General features: G+C 35.3%; 7 protein-coding genes across 11 annotated transcripts; 4 read left to right on the top strand and 3 right to left on the bottom strand.

The window, feature by feature from the left end:
- The first annotated feature begins 1,054 nt into the window (after positions 1 to 1,054).
- Positions 1,055 to 3,716, top strand: LOC104754671 (uncharacterized). 2 transcript variants are annotated; one of them, XM_010476910.3, is made up of 5 exons: positions 1,055 to 1,725; positions 1,946 to 2,357; positions 2,448 to 2,684; positions 2,809 to 3,096; positions 3,359 to 3,716. In XM_010476910.3, exons 1-5 carry the CDS (start codon positions 1,322 to 1,324, stop codon positions 3,476 to 3,478), a joined length of 1,461 nt encoding a protein of 486 aa, XP_010475212.2. In that variant the 5' UTR covers positions 1,055 to 1,321; the 3' UTR covers positions 3,479 to 3,716. The 2 variants fall into 2 exon arrangements, with proteins under 2 accessions (XP_010475212.2, XP_010475211.2); XM_010476909.3 differs by having other exon boundaries at positions 1,181 to 1,725; positions 2,445 to 2,684.
- Positions 3,717 to 4,360: 644 nt separating this feature from the next.
- LOC104754670 (uncharacterized) lies at positions 4,361 to 7,527 on the top strand. The gene is made up of 9 exons (XM_010476908.3): positions 4,361 to 5,227; positions 5,602 to 5,649; positions 5,735 to 5,794; positions 6,064 to 6,147; positions 6,230 to 6,334; positions 6,492 to 6,605; positions 6,726 to 6,826; positions 7,007 to 7,118; positions 7,205 to 7,527. Exons 1-9 carry the CDS (start codon positions 4,832 to 4,834, stop codon positions 7,331 to 7,333), a joined length of 1,149 nt encoding a protein of 382 aa, XP_010475210.1. The 5' UTR covers positions 4,361 to 4,831; the 3' UTR covers positions 7,334 to 7,527.
- Positions 7,528 to 7,903: 376 nt separating this feature from the next.
- Positions 7,904 to 9,831, bottom strand: LOC104754669 (peroxidase 3). The gene is made up of 4 exons (XM_010476907.3): positions 9,335 to 9,831; positions 9,048 to 9,236; positions 8,802 to 8,964; positions 7,904 to 8,472 (listed from the first exon to the last, which is right to left on the bottom strand). Exons 1-4 carry the CDS (start codon positions 9,545 to 9,547, stop codon positions 8,057 to 8,059), a joined length of 981 nt encoding a protein of 326 aa, XP_010475209.2. The 5' UTR covers positions 9,548 to 9,831; the 3' UTR covers positions 7,904 to 8,056.
- A 2,731-nt stretch (positions 9,832 to 12,562) lies between these two features.
- LOC104754668 (peroxidase 1-like) lies at positions 12,563 to 14,435 on the top strand. The gene is made up of 4 exons (XM_019239432.2): positions 12,563 to 13,228; positions 13,311 to 13,496; positions 13,599 to 13,758; positions 13,853 to 14,435. Exons 1-4 carry the CDS (start codon positions 13,013 to 13,015, stop codon positions 14,257 to 14,259), a joined length of 969 nt encoding a protein of 322 aa, XP_019094977.2. The 5' UTR covers positions 12,563 to 13,012; the 3' UTR covers positions 14,260 to 14,435.
- A 1,071-nt stretch (positions 14,436 to 15,506) lies between these two features.
- Positions 15,507 to 17,053, bottom strand: LOC104759078 (peroxidase 1-like). Its single transcript, XM_087494171.1, has 4 exons — positions 16,754 to 17,053; positions 16,493 to 16,678; positions 16,219 to 16,381; positions 15,507 to 16,117 (listed from the first exon to the last, which is right to left on the bottom strand). The coding sequence occupies exons 1-4, from the start codon at positions 16,964 to 16,966 to the stop codon at positions 15,711 to 15,713; spliced, it is 969 nt and encodes a 322-aa protein (XP_087350297.1). The 5' UTR covers positions 16,967 to 17,053; the 3' UTR covers positions 15,507 to 15,710.
- A 1,865-nt stretch (positions 17,054 to 18,918) lies between these two features.
- On the top strand, positions 18,919 to 25,105 carry LOC104754667 (homeobox-leucine zipper protein HDG2). Of its 4 annotated transcripts, none has more exons than XM_010476902.3 (13): positions 18,919 to 19,381; positions 19,668 to 19,749; positions 20,875 to 21,150; positions 21,250 to 21,367; positions 21,919 to 22,107; positions 22,521 to 22,934; positions 23,021 to 23,122; positions 23,195 to 23,395; positions 23,470 to 23,644; positions 23,737 to 24,008; positions 24,083 to 24,178; positions 24,258 to 24,619; positions 24,701 to 25,105. In XM_010476902.3, the coding sequence occupies exons 3-12, from the start codon at positions 20,909 to 20,911 to the stop codon at positions 24,603 to 24,605; spliced, it is 2,157 nt and encodes a 718-aa protein (XP_010475204.1). In that variant the 5' UTR covers positions 18,919 to 19,381; positions 19,668 to 19,749; positions 20,875 to 20,908; the 3' UTR covers positions 24,606 to 24,619; positions 24,701 to 25,105. The 4 variants fall into 4 exon arrangements, with proteins under 4 accessions (XP_010475204.1, XP_010475208.1, XP_087353183.1 ...); XM_010476906.3 differs by having other exon boundaries at positions 18,981 to 19,381; positions 24,083 to 24,172; XM_087497057.1 differs by having other exon boundaries at positions 18,988 to 19,381; positions 19,672 to 19,749; positions 24,083 to 24,172.
- Positions 25,106 to 25,290: 185 nt separating this feature from the next.
- LOC104754666 (uncharacterized) lies at positions 25,291 to 26,505 on the bottom strand. The gene is made up of 2 exons (XM_010476901.3): positions 26,097 to 26,505; positions 25,291 to 25,618 (listed from the first exon to the last, which is right to left on the bottom strand). The coding sequence occupies exons 1-2, from the start codon at positions 26,418 to 26,420 to the stop codon at positions 25,436 to 25,438; spliced, it is 507 nt and encodes a 168-aa protein (XP_010475203.2). The 5' UTR covers positions 26,421 to 26,505; the 3' UTR covers positions 25,291 to 25,435.
- Between the last annotated feature and the right edge of the window lie 35 nt (positions 26,506 to 26,540).

Here is a 26,540-nt window from a genome sequence, read left to right as displayed (position 1 = left end):
CGAAGAATAATAAATTATTAAAAACTTTAGTTAGATTCTAACTGGTACTGGAAGTCAATAGGTTCAGTTTGCGTTGGAGTTGGTTATCAAAGACTTAAAACTACATTATTCTTCATCATTTATTTTTTTCGAAATATAAATCGATTTATGGACGTAAAATATTGTTAAGCAGATAATAATCGATTCGAGAAAAAGCAAGACAAAAAAAAAGAAAAAAAACAAGAAAAAACATGGGAATGTCCATGTACGTGAGTCAGTCAGTAGTATCTTAACCACGTCTTTTGCAAATTTAAGATACGTATTCATGGCATTTTTCACTTTTCCTAACAAGTTCTTTAATCATTTTTCACGAAACAAAATTAAACCATGTCTTCTAAATATATTAATATCATACCTTATGGCTCGGATCTTGTGACACTGCACATGTTGTGGGCAGCAAAATTTACGTTACTAAACGTTGCTTGTTTCATATCTTCTCAATATTTAATTGTGTAAAGTATATACTATGCGCTTATATTTAACAAGCACAATATTAAAATTGGACTAGTCCGATTTGTGATCTTACAATTGACTCAAATAAAATTAGGAACGAGATCTAGGTACACATTACTAAACATTAACTAATGATATATTTTTGTTAACTAACATATCATATATACCAAAAAGCAGGAAAAAAGATAATTATCATGACCAAAAACAAGTAATAAACTCTACTGTTTATTTTTATTAAATAAAAAAACCTCTATTCTTAATACAAATCTCTTTCTTGTTAAATAACAAAAAAAAAAGTCTCTTAATCTGTATTGTTGTATTGGAAATTAATTTTATTTGTGAATAAATTGACACGCATCAAGTAATAAATCCATTACCCAAAATAAAATCATCTCCAATTTAAGATGTGCATTACTTTAAATTGAGAAAATTGACAAAGTGGAGAAACAACTAACGTATGAGTCCATAAAGATTCCAACACTCTCCAATTAGATTTTCTAAATACGACTAATTTAATAAACTCTTTCTTTATTTAATTACGCCTTAGCTTCCGTGCCTAATCACAACTAGTTAGGCACCATTAACTCCTTACACTAAAACCATTTTTTAACTTGACTCCATTACTCTCCCTCTAATCAACCTTCCTCCTCCGCCGCCGCTACGGCCTACACCCACCGTGACCACCACTATTATTTAGTATACCCACCGTCCTATCGTATTCTATTTTAAGATCTTACCTTTCCCATATTATACATATATATATATATAGGTAATATACCAAAATTTATCCTTCTTCATACATATTTTGTCTCTGTCGAACCGTAAAGAAATGTGTCTTCCATTTCGACCGGTATCCAAAACCCTTTCTTCCTCTTCTTCTTCGACTATCGCGACGCGTATGATAAATTGCATACTACTTTCCGCATTCATTTGCTTGGTCTACCTCCTCATCTCGGCCTCAAGGCTTCAATCTAAAACCTCTATTCATGCCTACTTCTCATCTTCTGATCAAGATCAATCTAAGAGCCTAACAAAAATCAACCACATCGTCTTTGGGTTAGGCTCAAGCACGAACTCTTGGCCTGCGCGTAGAGATTACGTTAAGCTTTGGTGGGATGCTCAGAAAATGAGAGGCTGCGTCTTCGTTGACCAACCTTTGTCGTCTTCGGAGAACCACACAGATTCTGATCTCCTTCCTCCGATTTGTATTTCCCAAGATACTTCTCGGTTCAGGTAAATAACTTTAACTTTACTTTCATCATCAGATTAAAATAGGTATGGCTTTTTATTAGTTTTAATCAGATACAGTACTATTTGTTGTAACGTCTATTTTTTATGTAACATATATTGATTTTACAAAATTTTAATATACTATATTTGTATATAAATTTCAATTTTTTTTTTTTTTTTTGTAATTTTGCAAATTCAACTCTATTATTATTATATATCTAAGGTACACTTGGAGAGGTGGTGACAGAAACGCGATCCGAATTGCGCGGTGCGTTCTAGAAACTGTCAGGCTATTCAACGCTTCCTCAGAAGAGATAAGATGGTACGTGTTTGGAGACGACGACACAATATTCATCCCAGAAAACCTCGCTCGAACGCTATCCAAATACGACCACACATCATGGTATTACATAGGATCGAACTCAGAGACTTATATTCAGAACTCGATATTCGGACACGACATGGCTTTTGGCGGTGGAGGGTTTGCTTTAAGCAGCTCATTGGCTAATGTTTTAGCTAGAAACTTTGATTCTTGTATCGAACGGTATCCACATTTGTACGGAGGAGACTCTAGGGTTCATGTTTGTGTGCTCGAGCTTGGAGTTCAATTGTCTCGTGAGCCTGGCTTCCATCAGGTTTTAATTTTTCTTTTTTTTATTTCAATACTTATTACTAGTAACTGTTTTCAAAAGTTTATTATTATTATTATCTTTTTTTTTAAGCAGTTTGATGTGAGAGGAAATGCATTGGGAATATTGACATCACATTCAACGAGACCGTTGGTGTCACTACACCACATGGCTCACATTGACCCAATCTTTCCAAACTCAACCACTTTCTCCGCCGTCCGCCACCTCTTCTCCGCTGTAGAACTCGACCCTCTCCGTATATTTCAACTTTCCGTTTGCTACGACCGTTGGTACTCTTGGACCATCTCCGTTTCCTGGGGCTATACTGTTCAGGTAATCAGGTTAATATGTTATTTTTTATTGGTTTGAGAATTAAGTTGTGTGAATTTTCATGACTCCGGTAATCTAATGTTATTATTAAATCAAATTAATAAATTATTTTTGTTTCAAATGTTAGATTGAAAGTAGGCATTTGTTATTACCGGATGCTTTGCGGACACAAGAGACGTTCCGGCCGTGGGGACAATCCGGATACACATTCAACACAAGAGAGATTCATCCTGATCCATGCCAAAGACCTGTCACTTTCTACATGGAACATGTTTCTTCTAGTCGCCATAATGGAACCATTAGAAGTGTTTACAAGCAAGCTTATGAGAATTGCACCTACGATCCCATTACATCGCCTCGCAAAATCCAAGAGATTAGAGTGTTTTCAAAAAGACTCGATCTCGATATCAGACAAGTAATTCATTCCATCTTTTTTTTCTTCTTTTCTTTGAGGGAAAAAAGTACAAATAGCTAGTTAGATGGTGAAATTTGATTATATTTAGAATTACGTAGTGACTTTTTTAAAAATAGCACCATAAATATATAGTATTTTTTTTTTCAGCAAATCAAATATATTGATATAGTATTTCATATAGTTTTTACTACTACTTCCTTGATTTGATTTAAGTTTGTTTAATTATCTGAACTAAATTATTTTGCCATTTTGGATGTGGTAGTTGAAGGCTCCCAGAAGGCAGTGTTGTGATATATTACCTACTTCTTCCACTGGTGGCAAAGTAATGGAAATTGGACTGCGAGAGTGCAAAGAGGATGAGCTCATCTATATGCATCCCTAGCTATAATTTTCACCGTAACTATATACATACACTATACTTTTTCGGGATATATTGCCATCCCAACCAACAAATTAGTTTTAGCTATTTTCTATACTCAACATTAAAATATATATATATATATATATATATATATATATATATGTTGTTAATTGGCTGGTTGCCTTTCAGCTTTTGGGGGCTTTAATTTGTAGTTACAAATTTTTGATATATTCACCAGTCGTAACAATTTTCTGGAATATATATATGATCATATTAATATGCAAGCAAAAAATAATAATTATATATATGTTTGTAAGATATGAAATTTTTAAAATTAAAAATCTTATATATGTGTTTGACTGGTAGAAAAGATATTTGAATGGTAGGAGAAGAGTCATTGAAACACATCGGAACTGTAATATATTCGACAAAATAACAAATTCCAGAGTATTCTTTTTAAGGATGACTCAGTCACTCGACAACTAACAAACTAACTAACATATGTTTTCTTTTTAATTTCTCTCATGAAAATTGTTGGGTTTACATGCAATTATAATTTTGGTGAGTTAATTTTCTTATAAACCGGGTAATTGCGTGGAATCCGGCCCAATTATAATATAAACCGAGTAATTACGTAGAACCCGGCCCAATTATAAACCGGGTAATTGTGTGGAACCTGGCCGAATCTAAGTCCAAACTAAATTACACCGACAATAAAATGAGATTATTATTGTAACAAGATTTTATAGTCAACCAAAGAAATTGGTTAAATCTAGGGTGAAACTGATGAAATGAAATTAATGTTAAAAATTAGGCTACCTACCTAATATAATTCCCCTTAGATTTAAAATACATATAAAGTTTGAGAATGATATTTTACTTCTATTACAAACTAAGAATCCAATTAGATTTCTTTTTTTTAATTAGTCTCTCACTTTTACAGCAGTTTCTTTTGTTCTTGTTTTTCTTAAGAACAATTTAACTCACTCTTTTTTTTAACATAAGAAAAACAAAAAATTTAAATGCGACCGCCGACCGGATTGACGTGGGGCAAAATAAAATCCGGTTTACTCGGTTTAAGCATAATGGGTAAATTAAATGATTAATCTTACTTTAAATTTTTTAATGAAAGTAATTAATTTAGCGTTAACCTTATAGAGATAGGCTCTGGTCTGGTGGAGGATTAGACGACTTTCCCACCGTGATGATATGATATGATACCTTGCCTTCTTTCTTAGACAGTTATTTTTTTTTTTTTTTTAACTCTCTCTGTGTCTTGGTCCATATTTGCGTGATCGATCTCTCAATCTTGTTATCTTCGCCCTCCAGGCTCCTCAGAATTACTAAATCTTGCCATCGCCTCACTCGATTTCGATGACGATAGAGGCGACGACGACGCAATCACCGTCTTCGGAGACGGAGGTTCACTCTGGCGAGGACTTCGTTCACATCGACGACCCTAGACCTACCGGCGATATCTCCTTAAGCGACAGCATAGTTAATGTGGACAAGGATGAACTGCTCGACGACGAAGAAGCGGCGGCGGCAGCGGCAGAGGAGGAGGGATTTAATAAAGACTCTGATTCTGTTGTTAGCGGCGGAGATGGAGATGGAATCGGCGGTGGTGATGCCGGCGAGTCTTCATCTGAGACGGTTAAAGCTGAGTTACCTGATGAATTGGCCCAAAGCGTTGTGATTCTGACGTGCGAGTCCACAGCGGATGGTGGATCTTGCGATGTCTACTTGGTCGGTACTGCTCATGTTTCAAAGGTATTGGAAATTGGAACTAGGGATTTTGGTAATTACTGGAATGATTCTGAGATTGCTTGATTTGGAGAAAGCTGAATTATATTAATTGCATGTGAAAATTTTCAAGAAGGATCTATCAAACTTTTTCTATTAGTGGGATAATAATGATGGGACCTGTGTTTTTGGTTGTATCAGAACAATTCCCCAAACTGGAGTTAAGGTTTTAATTTAGTAGCTTCTGGAAAAAATATTGCTAAATTCAGCAAAATTGGGTTTTGTTTGATTATATTAGTCAGAAAATGAAATAAATGCTTAGCTCTTTGTTGTCAGATTAGACTATGATTCAATCATTCATGATGGAATAATCCTAAGTAAACCTTTTTTTTGGCTTGCAGCAATCCTGTCTTGAAGTTGAAGCAATAATCAGCTTCTTGAAACCAGAGGTTTGAATGCTCATTAAGGACTGAAGTTTGATATTTTTATTATGTCTATGCTGAGAGGTCTAAAGCATGTTTGTTGATATTACAGGTTGTCTTCGTGGAGTTGTGTTCAAGCAGATTGTCTGTTCTCAAACCTCAGACTTTGAAGGTTTGCTTTTCACAATCTTTGTGATTCTGCTTCTTCCTTCCTGTTTTGGTTTATAAATATAATGATTTAATGTTGTCAAAAATGTTTTACTAATCACAAAACAGAGGCTGCCTATTTCTTAAATTATACTTATATGATGCATGTACTTCACTTGCTCTGTATGTTATGCTATCCTTTGTTGTTGATTCATTACAGATCCAATTACTTATGCACGATTCTAACCCTTTTGCTTATTCTCTGATATGGTACTATATTTTGCTTTTCTATAGATTCCAACCATGTCGGACATGATAGAAAGTTGGAAGCAAAAACAGAACACATTCGGAATACTTTATGGATGGTTTCTTGCAAAGGCAGGTTTCCTTCATCATTTAATTTTTTGATGGAAGCTAAATGTTCTGAAGCCAAAAAATTTACACCCTTTCCTTCTGTTAGATCGCCAGTCACCTTGAGGTTTTTCCTGGTGCTGAGTTTCGTGTGGCGTATGAAGAAGCAATTAAATACGGCGGCAAGGTGATACTTGGTGATCGTCCTGTACAGGTGATATGTTTGTCCCTTGTTTCAAAACGTTCTTTAAGCAATGTTGTTATGCATCTTATAACATGGACTCGCATCTCTAACACCTCATGGGCGTCTATTTTTCAACAGCAATGTTTCTGTATACTGTATTCATTTGGTTTTGTATTTGTCGAAGCAGATTACGCTAAAAAGAACATGGGCCAAAATGCCTCTGTGGCACAAGGTAAAGTTTTTATACTCCATAATGTTCCAAGCTGTCTTCTTGCCCAGCGCTGAGGAACTCGAGAAAATGGTAAGTCTTAGTGTATTCTTTGTTCCCTTCTCTACATACACATGTAAATGAATGTGATTTGTTGTAACGAGAATATATTGATTCTGAATATCGGTTGATGGTAAATTGCATTGGTTTCAGCTGAAAGATATGAACGATGTGGATATGTTGACTTTGGTGATTCAAGAAATGAGCAAGGAATTTCCAACTCTCATGGATACTATAGTGCATGAGCGAGACCAGTTAGTATTCTCTATTCCCGCTCTTATGTAGTTTATCAGATTTGTAAAGCTGTGGCGTATCTTGATATATTATCTGGAAACTAAAATAGAAATGCTGGTCACAGCCAAAGTAGATAAGATTTAACGATCTTCCATCGACTTTCACATCCAAACTATCTCCTGATATAACAAAATTTGCAGGTACATGGCATCCTCTTTGCTGAGAGTTGCAAGTGAGCATAGTTCGGTTGTGGCAGTAATCGGGAAAGGGCATATTAATGGAATCAAGAAGAACTGGAAGCAACCTATAACGGTTTGATGTCGTTTCAACCTCTGAGTTAAGGAGCTTAATTTTTTGTTTAGGATTGTACGATAATTTTCGTTACATTGAAACTGCAGATGAATGATCTAATGGAGATACCAAGCGACAAGTCAGTGTTTACGGTAAAGAGGATAATATCATCAGTGGCAATGGCAGTTGCTGGGACAGCTATAGTTTCGGGTATACTTCTTGCAAGAAGAAGGTGAAGAAGATTGTGATTTGTGCCAGAGTTTTCTCTTCATTCTCCTCAGAGCCATACGAAGGAATGATACAAACTCAAAAATAACTTTTACTTTTTGTACCTTTGATTGATGAATTGAAAATAATAGAGCTTTCTTTCTTTTGGGTCTTTCGACTTTCGGTATTTCTCGTATCAATTGAAGTTTTTTTTTTTGTTTTACTTGAGTTTTATCATATTTAACAAACTAAAACTGTAAACCAATTTTTTTAACTGAAAAATATAGATCAGACATTTTGATTAGAGTGTTAGTACATGGAATTGTCAAAAAGAAAAGATACAATGGGTAGATATGTGATTATTTGGTCAAAAGTCAAAGCGGCCGCTAAACACATTTAATCAATCAACACATCAATGTTCTAGGTTAACTTTCCTAACAGTAGTTTCTTAACTTTCGTAACTTTATTATTGAAAAAAAAACTATTGCCTTTAGTACGTAATTTCTTGAATTTTTGGGATCCTCTCGTTTTGCAGATAACTCTATCAACAAAGTACAGAAACCAACTCAAATGTCATGATTCGTACAAGACAAACCAAATACGTAAAAACACTAATATATTTATTGACGAAGTCTATAACAAAAATCCAAACACACAAAAATCCCAAAAGGTCACATCACAATCATCATCCTTATTATTCTCACAAGTTACAACTACACCCAAACTCCCAAATCTTTTACATTTTCACCCCCTCAACTATTTGCAACCGAACATTGCCTCCTAACCACTCCGGCTGATCCCGTCTTGACATTGATCCGACCCATTTTCTCCATCGACTTCGCAAACTCAGAGAAGAAACTTTCCACTGAACCCGTCAAGATCCGGTTTATGTTTGAGAGTGTCGTGGGGTTAGTGGTGAGAGCAGAGTCTGACTGAAACAGACCTCTACGCTTGAGAACGAGCTGGTAATAACTTAGATCAAATGTTTTGCGGCTCCCTGGATCCATCTCAACGATTGTCTTGTTATCGTTGAGGCTAAGACATTTCCTAGACTTGAGATTGGCTGCATATTCGCTGTCTAAGGCTGGATCTTGGTCTCCACGACCCGTAAAGTTGTATAGACGGTTTGAGAAAGACGAGCAGTGAGATACACCAATAGTGTGAGCCCCTGTTATTATACGATAATTTTTTTTAACAATCTTGGAAGTTGGAACCATAGGTTAAATTGTTTTACTAGCGTTGTAACAGTATTAAATACTGTATAGTTCTTTATATAAAAAAAATATCTTTAGTTGAAAATCATTTTATTTCTTTGGTTAATACATAATACATGTAAAAGTTATTTTTTAATTATTTTTCTTTGTAGATTGTAAATGCATACGCAGACTACACAAGAGAAAATCATGTTTTTGATTTAGTTTACACATATTTTCTTTTAACACTCCATAATTAATTTAATTCTTAGCAATATTGTGTGGTACGGGTTGAAGAATTTACCGGAGAGTAAGACAAGGTCCTTAAGATCAAGTCCTTGGTTAGCAAAGAGTGTTTGAAGATTGGTGAAATTACTGGTCGGAGGAGGAATGTTAGCTAATGCCTCCGATGAATTTGATATCCTCCCATCTCTTCGTCCGGTCGGTACACTCCAATTAGGTCCTCCCTACAACATACCAAAGGTCAAATATATGATGAGCATACTACGATTTGTTATTTGTGATCACCTTATGTGAATATGATGCTTACCGTGAAAACGATAGCCTCACGAGATGCTAGAGCGATGATATCAGCGCAAGAGACAATTCCAGGGCATTGAGCTTCAAGCACAGTTTTGATTGCCTCGATGAAGCCAAATCCTCGAACCGTTAGGTTAGGAGTTGCGTCTCTCTCTGCGTTTCCTGACGTCGAGTTTATAAGCACTGATCCGTCACATCCCTACAATAATTACATGTGTATATCTCCATCAATTAGCTATTCAGAATGTTACACAATATATCAAGAGAAAAAAAGAATGAGAGAAAATAAGAGTTTACTCGGACAAAACAGTCATGGAAATGCATCCTAATGAGAGCAGCAGCAAGAGAAGGAGCATTAGAAATGTGGTTTGAAACAAAATCTTGAACAATCTTTTCAGCGTTAGGACAAGTATTGGCATAGAAGTTCATCTGCAATTGAGCTTGGATCGGTCCAACCATTCCCACAAGAAAGAGAGAGAGTGAGAGAGTAATAGCTCTCAAGCAGTTCATCTTTAAATTTGTGTCTTTTTGGGAGGATTATGTTCACTGTGTTGTTGTGTTGTGTGTGATGGATGTATTGGAGACGTCAAAAGAAGCTTTATATAGAAGGTTTTGCAGGTTTGGTTGTGTAGGCGTGGGTCCATTTAAGCTAACCAACATGTGCTCTCTTATGAGTGTAATTTTTTTTTTTTTTTTGATATTTCTCTGACTCACAATCTGCGCCGCTCGGAATTACCAAAGTTTAAAAATTACATTAGTAATTACAAAATTGGTTTTGTAGTACTCTTACTAATGTCATGAATAATTGATATTCAGTGAGATATAAAGTTGGCAGATTTTCTTATTCTTAATGATTAAAGTTTACGTCTTTCCACTTATATTTTTTTCTCCCATTGCTTGAAACCTTGAATGTTAGATCTTTTATGGAATTTTTTTATAAACGAGAAGGTAGCCAATGTGATTTTGTTTTTTAAGTTACTGAAGATTTGGGCATATGACCAAATACTCTCGCCAATCTTGGGGAAAAAAGGGAGGTCTTTTTTCGTATATTTTAATTATTCTATAAAATAATATATTTTTTAATAACTATGTTCTAATAAAAACCCAAATTTCAAATCCTCTAACTATATTATTAATGATAAAATACGTATTTATTTTGTCAACTGTGATAATAAAGTATATTAGATATAATGTTAAAAGAGGGTGAATGTTTTGGTCCTTAAATCAAGCTATGGTAAGTTGGTAACATAGAACATCTAGTAAACTTAATTTGATTGTAGCGAAATTGAGCGTTATGATGTCATAATCAGTTAATCACCAACAACAAAAAGTCTAGCTAACAGTGAGTATAATACTAGAAAGCTAGACTTAACTAATTGTGTATATTGTTTTGACCGAAAAAAAAAAAAAACTAATTGTGTATATTGAGCGTTATGATGTCATAATCGACAACAAAAGCAAAAACTATACATAACTGAGATTATATGACCTTTAATTTTAGATTATTGATCAGAATATGACTAATTGGTTTCTTTTGTCACGAGTACTAGAATTCGTGAAATCTTGATTATTCTATAATTTTGGATGAAGCGACATAATTATAGTTGTAGTTGAGCAATCGCCTCGAGGTATAAAGCAAGTTTCCAGTACAGAACAACTAGTACTTTTGTACTTTTGTGATATATCACTGATCATTCTTTATTCTAAAATTACAGGACCCGACCTAATCCCTAATAATACAACCAGTAGAACCGCAAACGAACAGGTACTAACGGGCAAGAAAGTATTCCAAGATTATTATCGTTGTCTAATACTTTTGTAGTTCATAAGGTATAGAAGTACGAATATAAGATTAGTTAAGGGATTTGGTAGCGATACCGATTAGCGATTACATATGCTATGTGATATCATATGTTAATAACAAAATTAGTTTTGTAACATATATGAAGTGGCTAGACGCCCTAGACCATATTATTAATTTGTGTTAATATTATCGTTATAACATTTTTCAAAATATTGCATATCATTCACCAAAAAATGGATAACTAACTGTCTTGGCGAGAAAAAAAATATTTGACTGTATAGAGTTTATCATCAATCCATTATGAACAAATAACAGTTTTTGTTATCCATGCTGAATCCATAAAAGAAAATATATACAATCCAATTTGATCATTGACTAAAAAAAAATTGTTTACAGAAAAAGGAAAGAATTGATACTATAATCACGATTCATGACCGTCGACACAAAAGAATCCCAACGCGTAGAACACATATGATCTATCTATTAGTATAAAAGTATTACAACGGATAGTTTTATTTAGAATTTTGTTTTTTGTCGTAAACTGTTGTTTCTTATATCTTGAGCCTAATCTTTGTTTGTGGCATGCGAAATTTGAAAAGTTTGTATTATATAAGGAGAAGTGGAGAACAAAAAAGAATTTTCACACAACTGCTCTATATAATTGAATTATAAATAGACCGACGAAGGCATAAAATAAAAATTTCAACTGCTCAAAGAGTGGCGTTTCGTACGTCAGATTACCACGCCAATATATCTTTTTGAAGTCGGTCGAACGTTGACATCTTATGATAAACTGACACATGTAAATTTTACAAAAAGAAACACATGTGAAGTTTAATTATCTATCCTTCGCTAGATTTTAAAAAATTCGGACTTTTCTTTTGTGACTGAGTTAATTTTGATATTTATGCTAAAGACTTGAACTTAAAAAAATTGTTTCAGAAAAACACTGAAAAAAAAAGGACTTCCACTGTAATTATTGTTATTATAGGACAAATCGAACCGGCCCAATCATGCTCGAACTTGAGGACTTTTGTTCGGGTTGGGCCCGGTCCTGCTTAGTAGTGCCTACACGTACATACATTATTACTACAACTTTTATACGATTCTTTTAAAGGTTTTTTTGGACGAGTTCGTCATTTTATGTAGCGATAAGTAATAATGCGCTAGCTCTTCCATAACGTGTGATTCACACACGACGTTAAAGAACATATTCAAGTTTGCCCAAGGAAATTACTTAAGATTTTAATTAGCAAGTTGGATCTTTCAAAACAGAAATTCGTAATGTTGTTTTATAAGTTGCCGTTTGAACCATTTAAGTGTGTAACTAGAAGAAGAAAACGTGCAGAAGAAGATAAAATCTATAGTATATATATGTCTTTCATGTTCCTTTGCATTTGATGTATATATATATTCGTATTTCATGTTTTCAGTTTGGTTGAGAAAACTAAAATTTGCATCTATCTTTTGCGTTTGCACTTAGCGTTAATGTGTATAATGTTTGCATTTCACGTTCGCTATTCTATATTCACCTAACTATTAGCTCTAAAGAGGATCAAGACACAAATGATGTAGACAGAGAAATTCATGGAACATAAGAAAAAAAATAATGCAGACGGCAGACCAAAAAGACGGACGTGTGTTCCACACATGACCCAACAAATTGTTTTATAGTACTGTACTAGAGTTGATGATAATGAATACCTCGGATTTGGTAAAACATTAATAAAAATAAAAATAAAAAATAAGACAGTTGTTTGGACTTTGGAGTAAAATACTACTCTCTTTTTTTTTTTTTTTTGTACAACAAATAAAAACAGAGCTTTCTTTCCCTAGTCGATTACAGGTTGTGCAAACAAGCTTCTCATAGTCAATAGCTATCTCAAAGGAGTTTTAATATTAAACCAACTCCAAGAAATCAGAAAGATCGTGGAGGCCCTGCAATGTCCTCTGTTTTTTAAACCTAATTAAGAAACAGAGGAGTACTACTGCAAAATGGGTTTCTTTAATCTCATTTGACATTTCTCTATGGACATTTTCAACGTCTCTGGACTGAATAATCTATAAAAGGACTGAGATTTCCTCCTTTCACCTTCATCGCCAACCTCGTTCTCACCTTTCTTGGCTAACACTCAACAAAGCAAACGAGCTAAGAAAGGAGAGAGATAGTTATGATGACCAAAACCCTTCTCGCCCTTGTGGTTCTTCTTAGCGTCCTTGGAAATTCTGTTGCCATTCCTTGGTATAGTCTTAACCTCAACTACTACCGGTACAGGTGTCCTGACACAGAACGCATTGTCCGACGTGTCACACAACAATATGTTTCTCGCAAACCAAGCCTCGCCGCTGCGCTTCTAAGGATGTATTTTCATGACTGTTTCGTCAGAGTAAGCTTGCTTCACTTCTTCGAGACTGTAACAATAGATACATTATTAAACTAGTCCTAACTCTTTGTTACGATTCATGTAGGGATGTGATGGTTCCATTCTTCTGAAATCTCCAAACAATGATGCGGAAAGAAACGCTGTTCCCAACCTGTCCCTGAGAGGCTATGAAGTGGTTGATGCTGCCAAGGCAGCGCTCGAGAGGAAGTGTCCAGGTGTTGTTTCTTGCGCTGATGTTCTTGCCTTGGTCGCCAGAGATGCCGTCTTAGTGGTAACATTTTTCGCACTGGACTGATTTTTTCATTCTAAAAACTCAAAAGTACTTCTATGATTCTATCTATATAACTTCTTATTGTTGTATGCCTTTAAACAGATCAGGGGACCATGGTGGCCGGTTCCATTGGGCCGCAGGGATGGACGCATCTCGAGAATTTCCGAGGTCAATTTACCATCTCCTTTCGCCAACATAGCCACGTTGAAGCAGAACTTTGCCGACAAGGGTCTTAACGCTAAAGACCTAGTCGTTCTCTCGGGTATGATTCTCCTAAAACCTTATGTGCAATCTTAAAAGCTACTATGAACTTGAAAGTTTCAAAGCTGAATGAAAAAATGGTTTCTGTTGAATAGGGGCTCACACCATAGGAATCTCTACTTGCGCTCTCGTCAACGCACGTATCTACAACTTCACAGGTAGAGGCGATTTTGACCCGGCGATGAACCCAAGCTACGTCAGGTCATTGAAGAAAAGGTGCAAGCCCACTGATTTCAGATCCACAGTGGATATGGACCCAGGCAGTGTCAAGAGATTTGACTCTCACTACTACAACGTCGTGGCTCAGAGGAAAGGGCTCTTCACATCTGACTCTACGCTTCTCGATGACTTTGAAACCAGACATTACGTTCAGATTCAGGCCTTAACTAATGGGATTTCTTTCAACAGAGATTTCTCCGACTCGATGTTCAAACTTGGTTTTGTCGAAATTCTTACCGGGAGACAGGGTGAGATCAGGAGGAAGTGTGCTTTCGTTAACTAATCCCGATCGATCGACGGTTGAGTGAGTCTAAACGCTTTCTGCTTATTATGGAAAGTCTCTTGTTTGAGTTTTGCTGTTGTGTTCTGTTTCTTCCATGAATAATTTGTAACCGATCGAGTAAACTAACTTGTATTCTTTAAGGTCACTATGTTTGTAATGGAAAAAAGTTTGATTCACTTTGAGTTTCGAATTGAGTAGTATTTGACTTGGTTAATTCGGTCCATATTAACATATCCCACATCGAGAGATAGAGATTTGTGGGACAATATATATAGTACATGGGTCTCTCCACTCATGGCCAATTGGTTTTGAGTTGGACCCCATGTTTACTAATATGGTATTAGAGTCCATAGTAAATTTCTCTCGATTGTGGGTTTACCCATGGATGTCCACTAATAGTCCAGACCGAAACCAAACAAAAATTTATATCATATGAAAACATGTTATAACAGAACCTAGAAAATTCAAAGGTGGGGTGACTCGTCTCGATCGACATAGTTGGAGGTTCTCTCTGCACATGTATGACGGGATCAGTGAACTTGCCATCAAATCAGATCCTCTCAGCATCATCAACATTGGGGGTGTCAAACCGAGTCTGACCCAAACGGGAACTCATTCGTCATGTGCCATGAATTTTGTTTGTTTTTTTTTGTTTTATGGTTTTAGATGAAAAAGAATTATGATTTCTCAAGAAAGAAGAAGAGATGAAAGATCATATTCATAAAGAAAGGTTCCCAACAAAAAAAAAGAGGAAATTTTCCTTTTTGAAAATAAGGAAATCACTCAAAGTCAAACAAAAAAAAAATAAAAATTGATCAAAACGGTAAGAAAAGAAACAATTATTACCGTTATAACGGTCATATATATTTCTTTGTTGACAACAAAGAAAAAGAAAAAAACGGTCATATATATTTCTTACTGGATAACAATCAAATTAATTTATTTGTGTAACTTGCGTTTGTTTCATCTGTTAAAATTACCCGTTAGTTGTCGAGCAGATCCGCTAAGTGGTTTAGTGGGTTGTCCTTCTTCTAGGGCACGGAAGTTGTGATCAAGGATCTACTGTAATTAAAATAGCTATTTTTTTTGGATTCTTTCAATTTGGTGGAATCCGAATTAGAGATTTTAGGGTTTTCGTAGCTTGAGTGCGTCTAACTTTTACTCGTCAATGTTCTGCTTTGTCGAGAAACCTAACAGAGGAATTATATAAGTGGACGAGTGATGAAGAAGACCAAGTAAGTTATGGATTCAGTGCCAAAGAAATAGTCTTTAACTTTTATTAGACTTCAAAACAGATCATACAAACGGAACTGGAATACTCTGTCTGTCTGAAACAGTCAGACTTGGAGGAAAAAGAAAAAACATACAAATAGAAAGAAATAATGTTAAAAAAAACTGTTGGAATCAAATCATTCAAAGAAATACATCAGTTTCGTTTTGATCGACAAAACTTAGTTAGGGAAGGCGCATCTCCTCCTGATCTCACCCTGATTTCCGGTGAGGATCTCGACGAAACCGAGTTTGAGCATTGAGTCCGAGAAGTCTTTGGCGAATGAAGACCCACCAGTAGAAACCTGTGTCTCGACGTAGCTTTTGGTCTCTGGGTCATCGAGAAGTGTTGAGTCAGATGTGAAAAGACCCTTCTTTTGAGCCACAATGTTGAAGTAGTGAGAGTCAAACTTCTTCACACTGCCCGGGTCCATCTCCACTGAGCTCCTGAAATCAGTAGGCTTGCACCTTTTCTTCAATTGCCTGACGTAGCTTGGGTTCATCGCTGGGTCAAAATCGCCTCTGCCGGTGAAGTTGTAGATACGGCTGTTGATGAGACCGCAGTTAGAGATTCCAATGGTGTGACCCCCTGATCAAGAAACCGTTGTTATTATTATTATTCTGCTTGGTGACATCAAGTTGATAACTTTATAGCTTGCACTTAAAAGGTGGTTTTAGAAATATATATACCTGAAAGGACGACAAGGTCTTTAGTGTTTAGGCCCTTGTTGAAGAAGTTTTGCTTCAGTGCAGCTATTCCGGCGAAAGGTGATGGTAGACTATTAGCATCAGCGAGTCTTGAGATGCGACCATCCCTCCTACCCAATGGAACAGGCCACCATGGTCCGTTGATCTGTTAAAAAAGCAAAAAAAAAAAAAAAAAAAAAAAGAACTTTTAGTACTCTATTTTTCATTGACTTGGGAATTAATGAGAAGATTTAGTCCATTGTGAAATGTTACGTACAACTACGACGGCGTCTCTGGCGACTAAGGAAAGAACATCAGTGCAAGAAACCACACCGGGACACTTCTTCTCGAGCGCTGACTTAGCGGCATCGACCACTTCATAACCTCTCAGGGACAGGTTGGGGACAGCGTTTCTTTCCGCATCATTGTTTGGAGATTTCAAAAGGATGGAACCATCACATCCCTAGACGAAGCATCAAAGGAGTTAGCGTCTTTTTCATATATATATTTATTATAGTCTCAAAAATAGCAAACTTACTCTGACGAAACAATCATGAAAATGCATCCTTAGAAGAGCGGCAGCAAGACTTGGCTTGCGAGAGACATATTGAATTGTGACACGACGGACGATGGCTTCTGCGTCGGGACACCTGTGTTTGTAGTAGTTAAGGTCAAGACGACCCTTATGAGCGACTGAAACTCCAAGAACGCTGAGAAGAACCAAAAGAGCAACAAGGTTCTTAATCGCCATTACTGCCTCCCTCTTTCTTTTCTTTGGCTTGTTAGCTCTATTGAGTGTTAGCCAAGAAAGGTCAGAGAAGGCTTGGAGATGAAGATGAAGGGAGACAATCTCAGGCCTTTTATAGATCATTCAGAGGCATTGAAAATGTCCATGGAGAAATGTCAAATGGCATTTAGATAAACCCATTTGCAGTAATATAATCCTCTGTTTCTTAATTAGGTTTGAAGAACAGAGGTGGTCGAGGAGGACATTGCTGGGTCTCCACTATCTTTTTGATATCTCTGTTGGTAGTTGAATATAAAAATTTCTTTAAAACTAGATAAACTCAAAATCATGCAACGATCACGAAAGCTTCAAATCCTCTTTTTCTCTTTGAAAAGCTATTGACTTTGGACAACATGTAGTTAAGAGAATTGTTCTATTGGTCCATAGCTCTCCAAGTTAAAAGACAAATATATATTAAAATGTTATTGTATGTGGAATCCACGTTCTTGCATTCTCATAGCAAACCCATCCAAGTTGCTAAATTTAGTAATTGGGTATTACAAACTACTGCCAGCTTTTGGTGGAACAGTAGTAACGACCTTAAAGACTAATACATATATTCCTCTTCAACGATGTTACCCAAAAAAAAATATATATACATATATTCTTCAACGAACTCGTCCCACTTCTCGGTATATACGATTCTGTCTTGCCACTCTACTTAAAACATATGAGAGGCCAAAGTTTTGTATAACTCATACGGCCCATTTAGGAGGCCGGAAAACCAAAATGCTCACCATTGTAGATTTTTCTTACAAAATCATCCTTTTTTCAACAAAACTTTTTTATATTGAATCTCAGATTTGATCATATTGGCAGCGGAAAAATACATTTTAACTTTGGTTGTATACGATTCATCCCCTATGAAATAGTGAAATTACAACTTTGAAAAAATCACTTGTTTTTTTTTTAATAATTTTTTTTTTCATTTAGAAAACTCAAATGTTAGGCGTTGAATTACTAGTTTTCATAGTAGAGAGTACTAACTACTAAGGAAGAGAGGAGGTTAAGTGCAAGAGAGGCATGAGAGCAGTAAATGGCCTAAAGCCATGCAGCCTCTGTGTAAACATTTAATGCGACGAAACTATTCGCCACCCTATCACATACGTACAAATATGTATATGTACTGATGTACATATATCTACATATTATTTAGATAAACTCAGAAAATAAAAAGGTTAATGTTTTCTAAAATATACTTATATATTTCAAATTAATCTTAGGTAAATCGCAGTATAATTTCTACTATATATTAGCGTGATAAAGTACGTATGAATGAACGACTTTTACAAATGATCACTTTTTAAATGGGTGATCTGTATTTAAAACAGCTTAATTGCACGTTATAGATATAAATGCCTGGGCCACAAAATAATTAAACGTATATATATTTAAAGGTATGTAAATTTGAAGTCCTATTGTGAAAAAAGTGGAGTCTTTGTTACTTTTTGCAACTTTTTAAAGTTATGTTATTTTTGGTAAACAAAAAAAAATGAAATGTGCCAATTTTTTAGATTTGCCTCTTTTAAATAAAACAAATATATAAACATAAATAAATTTCTATCAAACTAATTAATAAAACAATATAAATTTTGTATATTATTTAAGGAAATGCTATGAGGACATGGATTTTTGTTTCCTTCCAATATCTTGTTCCAATAAAGGTTTATACTTCATTAGAAAATATATATGTATTAAATAAAATATGCCATATATCTCAGAAAAATAATCTTAAGTATTAAAATTAATAAAAATTACTTCTAAAACATAGATTGTTACCATGTAATATGTGCATTATTTTCTAAAATTTTCTGTAAATGGAGAATTATATTAATTTGTGGATATTTGAGAAAATAATGAAATTTGGTTAGTTTTGTTAAGTCATATATTAAATTGGATTTATTTCATAAAAAGTTATAAATAATGTTAATGACTTTTTTGTTTTAAAAGAACTATATATATCATAAGTGATGAAATCATTGGTTAGCCGTAATGCAAAACTATAGTACAATATAATAAACAAAACTTATATATCAGTTTCTCTCCATATATGATCAAAATTTTGTAACATATACATATTTTCTCTCTATAAGCGTGTAGGATTGATAATAAAGTGTCCCTCTCTCACCATTTAATTCCATTGCACCCTCTCAATTCTCTCTGCCATTACTCTCTCATCTCTCCCATCTTTCCTCTATCTCTCTCTCTCTCTTCCTCCAAGATTTGCACCACCTACCTTTCAAACTTCTTGGCTCGCCAACAAACCGCTGCACATAACCATCAGCGGTTTTCCGATCAGATACAAATCTCAGACCAGACACCGCTCCCACCCTTCTCTCTCCCTATAGTGTTTCAGCTGTACTGTTTCGTCCTCTCAGTGTATGTCTCATCTCTAAAACCTCATCATTCCCTGGTGTTATATATTTTATTCTATCATATTAATTCAATTTGTTTTTTTTTTAATGTATTAATTGGATCATTAAACTTAAAAATTTCTTAGCTTCTTCATAAAACTCTCACTTTCATAATGATTTTATAATCTCTGTGTTGAATTTTCAGTTAGTGATCATAAATTTTTAATATTAGTTCATTACTTGCTTCTAATTTTTCTTTTCATTCCTCTTTTATCTGTTTCTGACTTTCTAATAACTGTTTTATCTTATAGGCAGAAACGAAACCCTCGAGACAACAATAGAGATTGACTGACAACAACAAAAAATTTTAAAAAATAAAGAGGAAGATTAAAGGTTTGTATTCTCTTAATTCGTATATCATCCTTTTTCAGTTCTCTATACGTTTGTGTATTATATAAACACGTGATATACTTTTATACATTTACTATGGTAATGTGTGAAATAAAAAAAAACGTTTAGCTACGATGATGCTATACTAAAAAAAGATAGCTGGAAAAATTTAATACATATCGCAGGCCTTATGTCACGTTGGTTGTAAGTTGTATATTAACTGTATGTGTGTCCGTCTCACCGTGCACTGAGATAATAACATTTTTTTCATTTCAGTTTTTTTTTTCTTTTTCATTACACTTTTTTCTTGGAGGATTTATTATATACATACATATATATTGCTAATGATTATAATATATTATAATTACGTTTTGTTCTGTTTTCTCGAAAATATTGTTCTTTTTCATAAACAGGATAGAGTTGGGAATTTATTTGTACCTACTTTTTGCCTATTTTATTTGCTTTGCACAAATGAGTCCAACGTTTCTCTTTTCGTCTTGTCTTTCCTCTCTCATCTAAATCAAAACTGATCAATACTTGGAAAAGTTAATTTAAATCATCATCCATCAAAGTTATTATAGGTTGTAGAAATTGTAAGTTCTTTTGAGACATCAAGTGATTTTCATCTACACTACATATGCTTTTTGAATCAATTTCAAAGATTTCATTGTACTGTAGTCTGTTGTTTTTTTTAAAAAGGATTTTTTTTTTGGGAGATTTGAATAATTCCGAGTATGCGAAATTCATTATTTTGGGTTGCTTATTTAATAACTTATTAATTCATGATTGTGATGTTTTATATTTTTGCAAAGACTCTATTTTTCTTGCTTTTAATTAGTGGGTCCTTAATTTGTTTCCTACAATCATCATCTCCAATTCTTCGTCTTTCCTATTAGCTTTATATCGATTCTTTTTGTAAGATCTTCAAGAAGAAAGATAAAAAGAAAAGTTGTTTTTGTTCATAATATTATAAAAAGTAGAAAGTTGTTGACGTGGATTAAGTATTGCCATAATTTTTTCACCCTTGGAGAAAATTTCTATTTTTCTTGAGTACTCTCTCGGTACCCAAGAACAAAACCCTAAATTTTTGATACTCTTTTTTTTTTGTTTCTTTTCTTCTGCTTCTAGGGTTTGCTTTCAGTACTCTCCAGTATAAGAAAAGATGTTCGAACCAAATATGTTGCTTGCGGCTATGAACAACGCAGATAGCAATAATCACAACTACAACCATGAAGACAACAACAATGAAGGGTTTCTTAGGGACGATGAATTCGACAGTGCCAATACTAAATCCGGAAGTGAGAATCAAGAGGGTGGATCAGGAAACGATCAAGATCCTCTTCATCCGAACCAGAAGAAACGATATCATCGACATACCCAACTTCAGATCCAGGAGATGGAAGCGTATGCATATCTTAAATTACTCACTCGCTTCAATTTTTTCTTCATTTTTAAAAATATTTTTTTTGTGACAATTTTTTTTTTGTTTCGGTTGTTAAATAGATTTTTCAAAGAGTGTCCTCATCCAGACGACAAGCAAAGGAAACAACTGAGCCGTGAATTGGGTTTGGAACCTCTACAGGTCAAATTCTGGTTTCAAAACAAACGTACGCAAATGAAGGTATATATACTTTTATATTATATATGAACACATATACTATATACTTTGTTTAAATTATTATCCATTCATATTAAAGGGCTTATGTTTATACTTAGACCTATGCATCAGATCTCAATCACACTCGTGACAGTTTTTGGTGGATGGTATTTCAATTAGAATTAATTCATTGACTTTGGTTAGATTTTTAGATCTAGTTAATAGTACGATTGACTTATTTCTCAATTAAAAGGCTGTTGTTTGGCAGAGCTATGTGTTTTTGGTGGATCAGGCCATAGAAATATTGACATTGTTTGGTTGAAACAAATTTGATTTATTAGCTAAGTTAGAGCCATAATCTATAGACTGAAACGTTTTAGACACATATGCTTAAAATACGGTGAAACGCATACTGTATAATAACGTGTGTGTATAAATATACTTTCCCACTTTTTTAGCAAAATCCTTTGTTACTTCACTTTACCCAAACTACAAACTTGGGTTTCTAATAACTTGTATAAAAGAAAAAGAACTACAGAGATGACGGATCTATAATTAAGTTTTATTTCATGCAGAATCATCACGAGCGGCATGAGAACTCGCATCTTCGGACGGAGAACGATAAGCTGCGAAGCGACAACATTAAATATCGAGAGGCTCTTGCAAATGCTTCGTGTCCTAATTGTGGTGGTCCGACGGCTATCGGAGAAATGTCTTTCGACGAACACCAACTACGTCTGGAAAATGCTCGACTAAGAGAAGAGGTAACTATATAATTAACTTCACAATCTTATAATGTTTGATCATAATATTTAGTCGCATGTTTTGATTTTTTATTTTTCAACACTTCAATTAAAATAGATAAAATCATTAATCTATCACTATATTATTACATCGCTTTCCATATATCAATTCATTCTATTTAATACTATAGTATTTTAATAATTCTAAAATTAAAGTCATATACAAAATTTTCTATTTGATCATTAAAAACACCTTTGTTCGTATTAAAAGAATAGAAAAAACACAATTATTTAACTTATTTCTATTTATTTGAATTGGTCAAAGTAAATTAACGAAGTTAAACAATTTATATTTGTGAAACAAGTAGAAAATTATAAAACATAACTTGAGAGAAACGTAAGGAGTAACATGGTTCTTGTTTTTGTCTGTGTAGATCGACCGTATATCCGCGATTGCAGCCAAATACGTAGGCAAGCCAGTCTCAAACTATCCTCTTATGTCTCCTCCTCCTCTTCCTCCACGTCCTCTAGAACTCGGCATGGGAAATTTTGGAGGAGAAGCTTATGGAAACAATCCAACCGATCTCCTCAAGTCCATCACTACACCAACCGAAGCTGATAAACCTGTCATCATAGACTTAGCTGTGGCTGCAATGGAAGAGCTCATGAGGATGGCTCAAGTGGACGATTCATTGTGGAAGAGTTTGGTTTTTGACGATGAAGAGTATGCTCGGACGTTTCCTAGAGGGATCGGACCTAGACCTGCTGGTTTTAGATCCGAAGCTTCGCGAGAAACCGCTGTTGTGATCATGAATCATGTTAACATCGTTGAGATTCTCATGGATGTGGTGATTAACATTTTCACTTTGCATATATTTAAAAGTAATCTTCTCTACTGAAGAGTTTTTGACAACATAGTGATATGGTGTTGCAGAATCAATGGTCAACCATTTTCGCGGGGATGGTTTCTAGAGCTATGACATTAGCGGTTTTATCGACTGGAGTTGCAGGAAACTTTAATGGAGCTCTTCAAGTGGTAAGTGTTTTATTCTTTCTTTCTGTAAACATTAAGCTTGGAACTGAAGTAACTAACCACTCTGTTTTGCAGATGACAGCAGAGTTTCAAGTTCCATCTCCATTAGTCCCGACCCGCGAAACCTATTTCGCACGTTACTGTAAACAACAAGGAGATGGTTCGTGGGCGGTTGTCGATATCTCCTTGGATAGTCTCCAACCAAATCCCCCGGCTAGATGTAGGCGGCGAGCTTCTGGATGTTTGATTCAAGAAATGCCAAATGGATATTCCAAGGTATGTAATAAAACATTAGGTTATATTATCTATAAGCTACAAATTTTCAAAAAATACAAAATTTAATGTAACAGGTGACTTGGGTGGAGCATGTGGAAGTTGATGACAGAGGAGTCCATAGCTTATACAAACACATGGTTAGTACTGGTCATGCCTTTGGTGCTAAACGCTGGGTTGCGATTCTTGATCGTCAATGCGAGCGGTTAGCTAGCGTCATGGCTACAAATATTTCCTCTGGAGAAGTTGGCGGTAAGCATAATGTTTTGTTTCATAACTACTTTCTCATAATCAGGCTTAGAATCAAAATCAGAATCACAATTTTATATTGATGAAAATTGCAGTGATAACAAACCAAGAAGGGAGGAGGAGTATGCTGAAATTGGCGGAGCGGATGGTTATAAGCTTTTGTGCAGGAGTGAGTGCTTCAACAGCTCACACGTGGACTACATTGTCCGGTACAGGAGCTGAAGATGTTAGAGTGATGACTAGGAAGAGTGTGGATGATCCAGGAAGGCCTCCGGGTATTGTTCTTAGTGCAGCCACTTCCTTTTGGATCCCTGTTCCTCCAAAGAGAGTCTTTGATTTCCTCAGAGATGAGAATTCAAGAAATGAGGTAATTCTTTTAGTTATTACGCTCTTTAGTTCTGATTTGGACAGAGAGTAATGTTGCTTTTGTGAGATATGCAGTGGGATATTCTGTCCAATGGAGGAGTTGTGCAAGAAATGGCACATATTGCTAACGGGAGGGATACCGGAAACTGTGTTTCTCTTCTTCGGGTAAATGTGAGTTAAACCGTGTTTCGAACTCTTGTTATGATCATCTGATCTTAGCTAATAACTTAATCTATTACTTATGTCACAGAGTGCAAACTCTAGCCAGAGCAATATGCTGATTCTACAAGAGAGCTGCACTGACCCTACAGCTTCCTTTGTGATCTATGCTCCAGTCGATATTGTAGCAATGAATATAGTGCTTAATGGAGGTGATCCGGACTATGTGGCTCTGCTTCCATCGGGTTTTGCTATTCTTCCTGATGGTAATGCCAATGGTGGAGGAGATGGAGGGTCGCTCTTGACCGTGGCTTTTCAGATTCTGGTTGACTCGGTTCCTACAGCTAAGCTATCTCTTGGCTCTGTTGCAACTGTTAACAATCTAATAGCTTGCACTATTGAGAGAATCAAAGCTTCCATGTCTTGTGAGACTGCTTGAAACCAACCCATTAGGTACTTTCAGCAAACATATTCGTCTCGCTAATACGCCTTTCTGTGATCATACTTATCTTCTTTCTTTCTTTCTTTCTGCAGGAAAGTAAAAAAATGGAAAATGAAGAAGAAAAAAAAGGAGAGATTTCGGTTTGAAAGAAGCGGAGGAGTCAAGATCGAACCTCACAAGATACACCATTGAGACTGAGTGTTAGTAGTATGAAGTTTTGTTCTGCTTATTTGATGAAACTAAGCAGTGAAAAACTGTTTTTTACTTGAAAAGTTAGAATGCAAATGGTTTTACGAGGTTCGGGAATTGACTTCCCCTGCAATATACTGAATTAGAAAGAAAAAGTAGGTTAGAAAGTGTTTTTGGATTCCTTTTTGTGTTACAGCTACTGTTTTTCTTCCTTGTTGTGGTTAGATGGAACCACATCAAGAACTTGGAGTTTGTCATTTCTTTTGGAGTTTTTGTATAAATATCTTATACAAGTATTGGTTTTTTCACTTTCTTTTGTCTTTGCTTCGTAAGGCTTATGTGAGTTCGTCTATGGGAAAGCTCACATACCAGACATTGAGTTTCTCTTAAAAGGGTCATTGCAAAGTAGTTTACCTTTCGGTTAAACCGAACCAATTCAATCAAGACTCAAAGAGGACCAAAATCTACCAACAGAAGACCTAGTCCAGTGATGTAGAAGAGCAAAGAATGAATTTGAATTAAAACCAAAGAAACATTTCATCGTTGTTGATCCAACAAACAAAAATTCCACAGAACTAGGAAAGCAATAACATTTTCACATGAAAAAAAGGATAGTGAGTAAACTAACTGCTTTTGTCTCAGGCCATCTTTTTTCTTGTCATGATAGTGGATCTCTTGCCAACAGATCCGGTGCTTTTGGTGGATCGACAGACTAAACCTCGAAGAACAGCCAGAATCCCAAAACCCATGAAAGGCACATACATCATTAGCAATCTTTCAGATGCTTTCCCTGAACCTATCATCTCTCCTAGGATTGCAGCCTAAAGATTCACATGAAAATGAAAGAAAAGATTAGAAGTAGATACAAATACACACATATTCATAGTCAAAACAGAATATTGCCAATTCTTAAACCGTAGAGTCCACAACAACACAACAAGACATAAGAGCAGACTATAGCCAAAACCCTATGTGCATCAAGATATATCCACCAAGAAACGCCAATAAGCTATATATAGAGTCAGATTAAGAATATCAAGAAAAGTTCAGAACTTTCACAAAGCCAATTCCACCATTACACACATACACAGTGACATATATAACGGTAAGAAAAGTTGAGAACTTTAACTTTGAGTTTACTACTCCTGATCTAATCTACATGGTTCAACAGCTTGAATGATGTTTGCAGATCCTCAATATTAAAGAACAAAGTTATGATTTTTACATGATCAGCTTCCCCTCAGATCTATATACTAACCTAAAACCCAAAAAATCAAGAAAATTGAAACCAGTGTGTACCATGGAAGTAACGAGGGAAGCTCCATACAACAAGCAGGTGGTACCAAACCACGACTTTCCAGCGAGAATGGCGTAGACGTTAGCAATAGAGAGCGGCCATAAGAACAGAAGCTCATACCACACAAGTCCAACTAGAAAATGCGGCTTCTCCATGAGCAAGTAGTCTCCGAAATCAGCAATGTACTTGCTTTTCAGATCGGTGAGAATCGCCGGGTAGATTCCTTTAGGTAGCGACGTTTGGCCGTCGATGAGCGGCGCAATTATCGCCATTGAAGCGAAGTATACGAAGAGAGCTACGTCGATTAGCTTCCCTAAAGCTCCCATCTTTTTCTTCTTCCTTCTCTGATTGATTTGATTACTCTGCTTTCAAAATCTAGAAGGAGAAGACCAAAATTATTGGTTTACCTAACCGAACTAATAAACCGGGAAGAATATTTCGGTTCA

The sequence above is a fragment of the Camelina sativa genome, chromosome 17, assembly GCF_030686135.1.
Source record: "Camelina sativa cultivar CO46 ecotype springtype chromosome 17, ASM3068613v1".
NCBI lineage: Eukaryota > Viridiplantae > Streptophyta > Magnoliopsida > Brassicales > Brassicaceae > Camelina > Camelina sativa.
The sequence above is the reverse complement of the archived record's forward strand: the minus strand, read 5'-3'. Positions and strand labels throughout refer to the sequence as shown.

What these genes read in the sequence shown, in the direction of transcription:
- LOC104759078 (XM_087494171.1), bottom strand. Translation starts at nt 16,966, where the DNA reads ATGGCGATTAAGAACCTTGTTGCTCTTTTGGTTCTTCTCAGCGTTCTT. An exon ending in TTCATGATTGTTTCGTCAGA is followed by an intron (nt 16,679 to 16,753) that starts GTAAGTTTGCTA and finishes TGCTTCGTCTAG; the next exon opens with GGATGTGATGGTTCCATCCT. An exon ending in CCAGAGACGCCGTCGTAGTT is followed by an intron (nt 16,382 to 16,492) that starts GTACGTAACATT and finishes CTTTTTTAACAG; the next exon opens with ATCAACGGACCATGGTGGCC.
- LOC104754668 (XM_019239432.2), top strand. Translation starts at nt 13,013, where the DNA reads ATGATGACCAAAACCCTTCTCGCCCTTGTGGTTCTTCTTAGCGTCCTT. An exon ending in CCAGAGATGCCGTCTTAGTG is followed by an intron (nt 13,497 to 13,598) that starts GTAACATTTTTC and finishes GCCTTTAAACAG; the next exon opens with ATCAGGGGACCATGGTGGCC. An exon ending in AGACCTAGTCGTTCTCTCGG is followed by an intron (nt 13,759 to 13,852) that starts GTATGATTCTCC and finishes TCTGTTGAATAG; the next exon opens with GGGCTCACACCATAGGAATC.
- LOC104754670 (XM_010476908.3), top strand. Translation starts at nt 4,832, where the DNA reads ATGACGATAGAGGCGACGACGACGCAATCACCGTCTTCGGAGACGGAG. An exon ending in CTGAGGAACTCGAGAAAATG is followed by an intron (nt 6,606 to 6,725) that starts GTAAGTCTTAGT and finishes CATTGGTTTCAG; the next exon opens with CTGAAAGATATGAACGATGT. An exon ending in ACTGGAAGCAACCTATAACG is followed by an intron (nt 7,119 to 7,204) that starts GTTTGATGTCGT and finishes TTGAAACTGCAG; the next exon opens with ATGAATGATCTAATGGAGAT.
- LOC104754669 (XM_010476907.3), bottom strand. Translation starts at nt 9,547, where the DNA reads ATGAACTGCTTGAGAGCTATTACTCTCTCACTCTCTCTCTTTCTTGTG. An exon ending in GTGAGGCTATCGTTTTCACG is followed by an intron (nt 8,965 to 9,047) that starts GTAAGCATCATA and finishes GGTATGTTGTAG; the next exon opens with GGAGGACCTAATTGGAGTGT. An exon ending in GGACCTTGTCTTACTCTCCG is followed by an intron (nt 8,473 to 8,801) that starts GTAAATTCTTCA and finishes GTATAATAACAG; the next exon opens with GGGCTCACACTATTGGTGTA.
- LOC104754671 (XM_010476909.3), top strand. Translation starts at nt 1,322, where the DNA reads ATGTGTCTTCCATTTCGACCGGTATCCAAAACCCTTTCTTCCTCTTCT. An exon ending in GTGAGCCTGGCTTCCATCAG is followed by an intron (nt 2,358 to 2,444) that starts GTTTTAATTTTT and finishes TTTTTTTTTAAG; the next exon opens with CAGTTTGATGTGAGAGGAAA. An exon ending in TCGATCTCGATATCAGACAA is followed by an intron (nt 3,097 to 3,358) that starts GTAATTCATTCC and finishes TGGATGTGGTAG; the next exon opens with TTGAAGGCTCCCAGAAGGCA.
- LOC104754666 (XM_010476901.3), bottom strand. Translation starts at nt 26,420, where the DNA reads ATGGGAGCTTTAGGGAAGCTAATCGACGTAGCTCTCTTCGTATACTTC. An exon ending in CTTCCCTCGTTACTTCCATG is followed by an intron (nt 25,619 to 26,096) that starts GTACACACTGGT and finishes GTGAATCTTTAG; the next exon opens with GCTGCAATCCTAGGAGAGAT.
- LOC104754667 (XM_010476902.3), top strand. Translation starts at nt 20,909, where the DNA reads ATGTTCGAACCAAATATGTTGCTTGCGGCTATGAACAACGCAGATAGC. An exon ending in ATGCTCGACTAAGAGAAGAG is followed by an intron (nt 22,108 to 22,520) that starts GTAACTATATAA and finishes TTGTCTGTGTAG; the next exon opens with ATCGACCGTATATCCGCGAT. An exon ending in TTCCTCTGGAGAAGTTGGCG is followed by an intron (nt 23,645 to 23,736) that starts GTAAGCATAATG and finishes TGAAAATTGCAG; the next exon opens with TGATAACAAACCAAGAAGGG.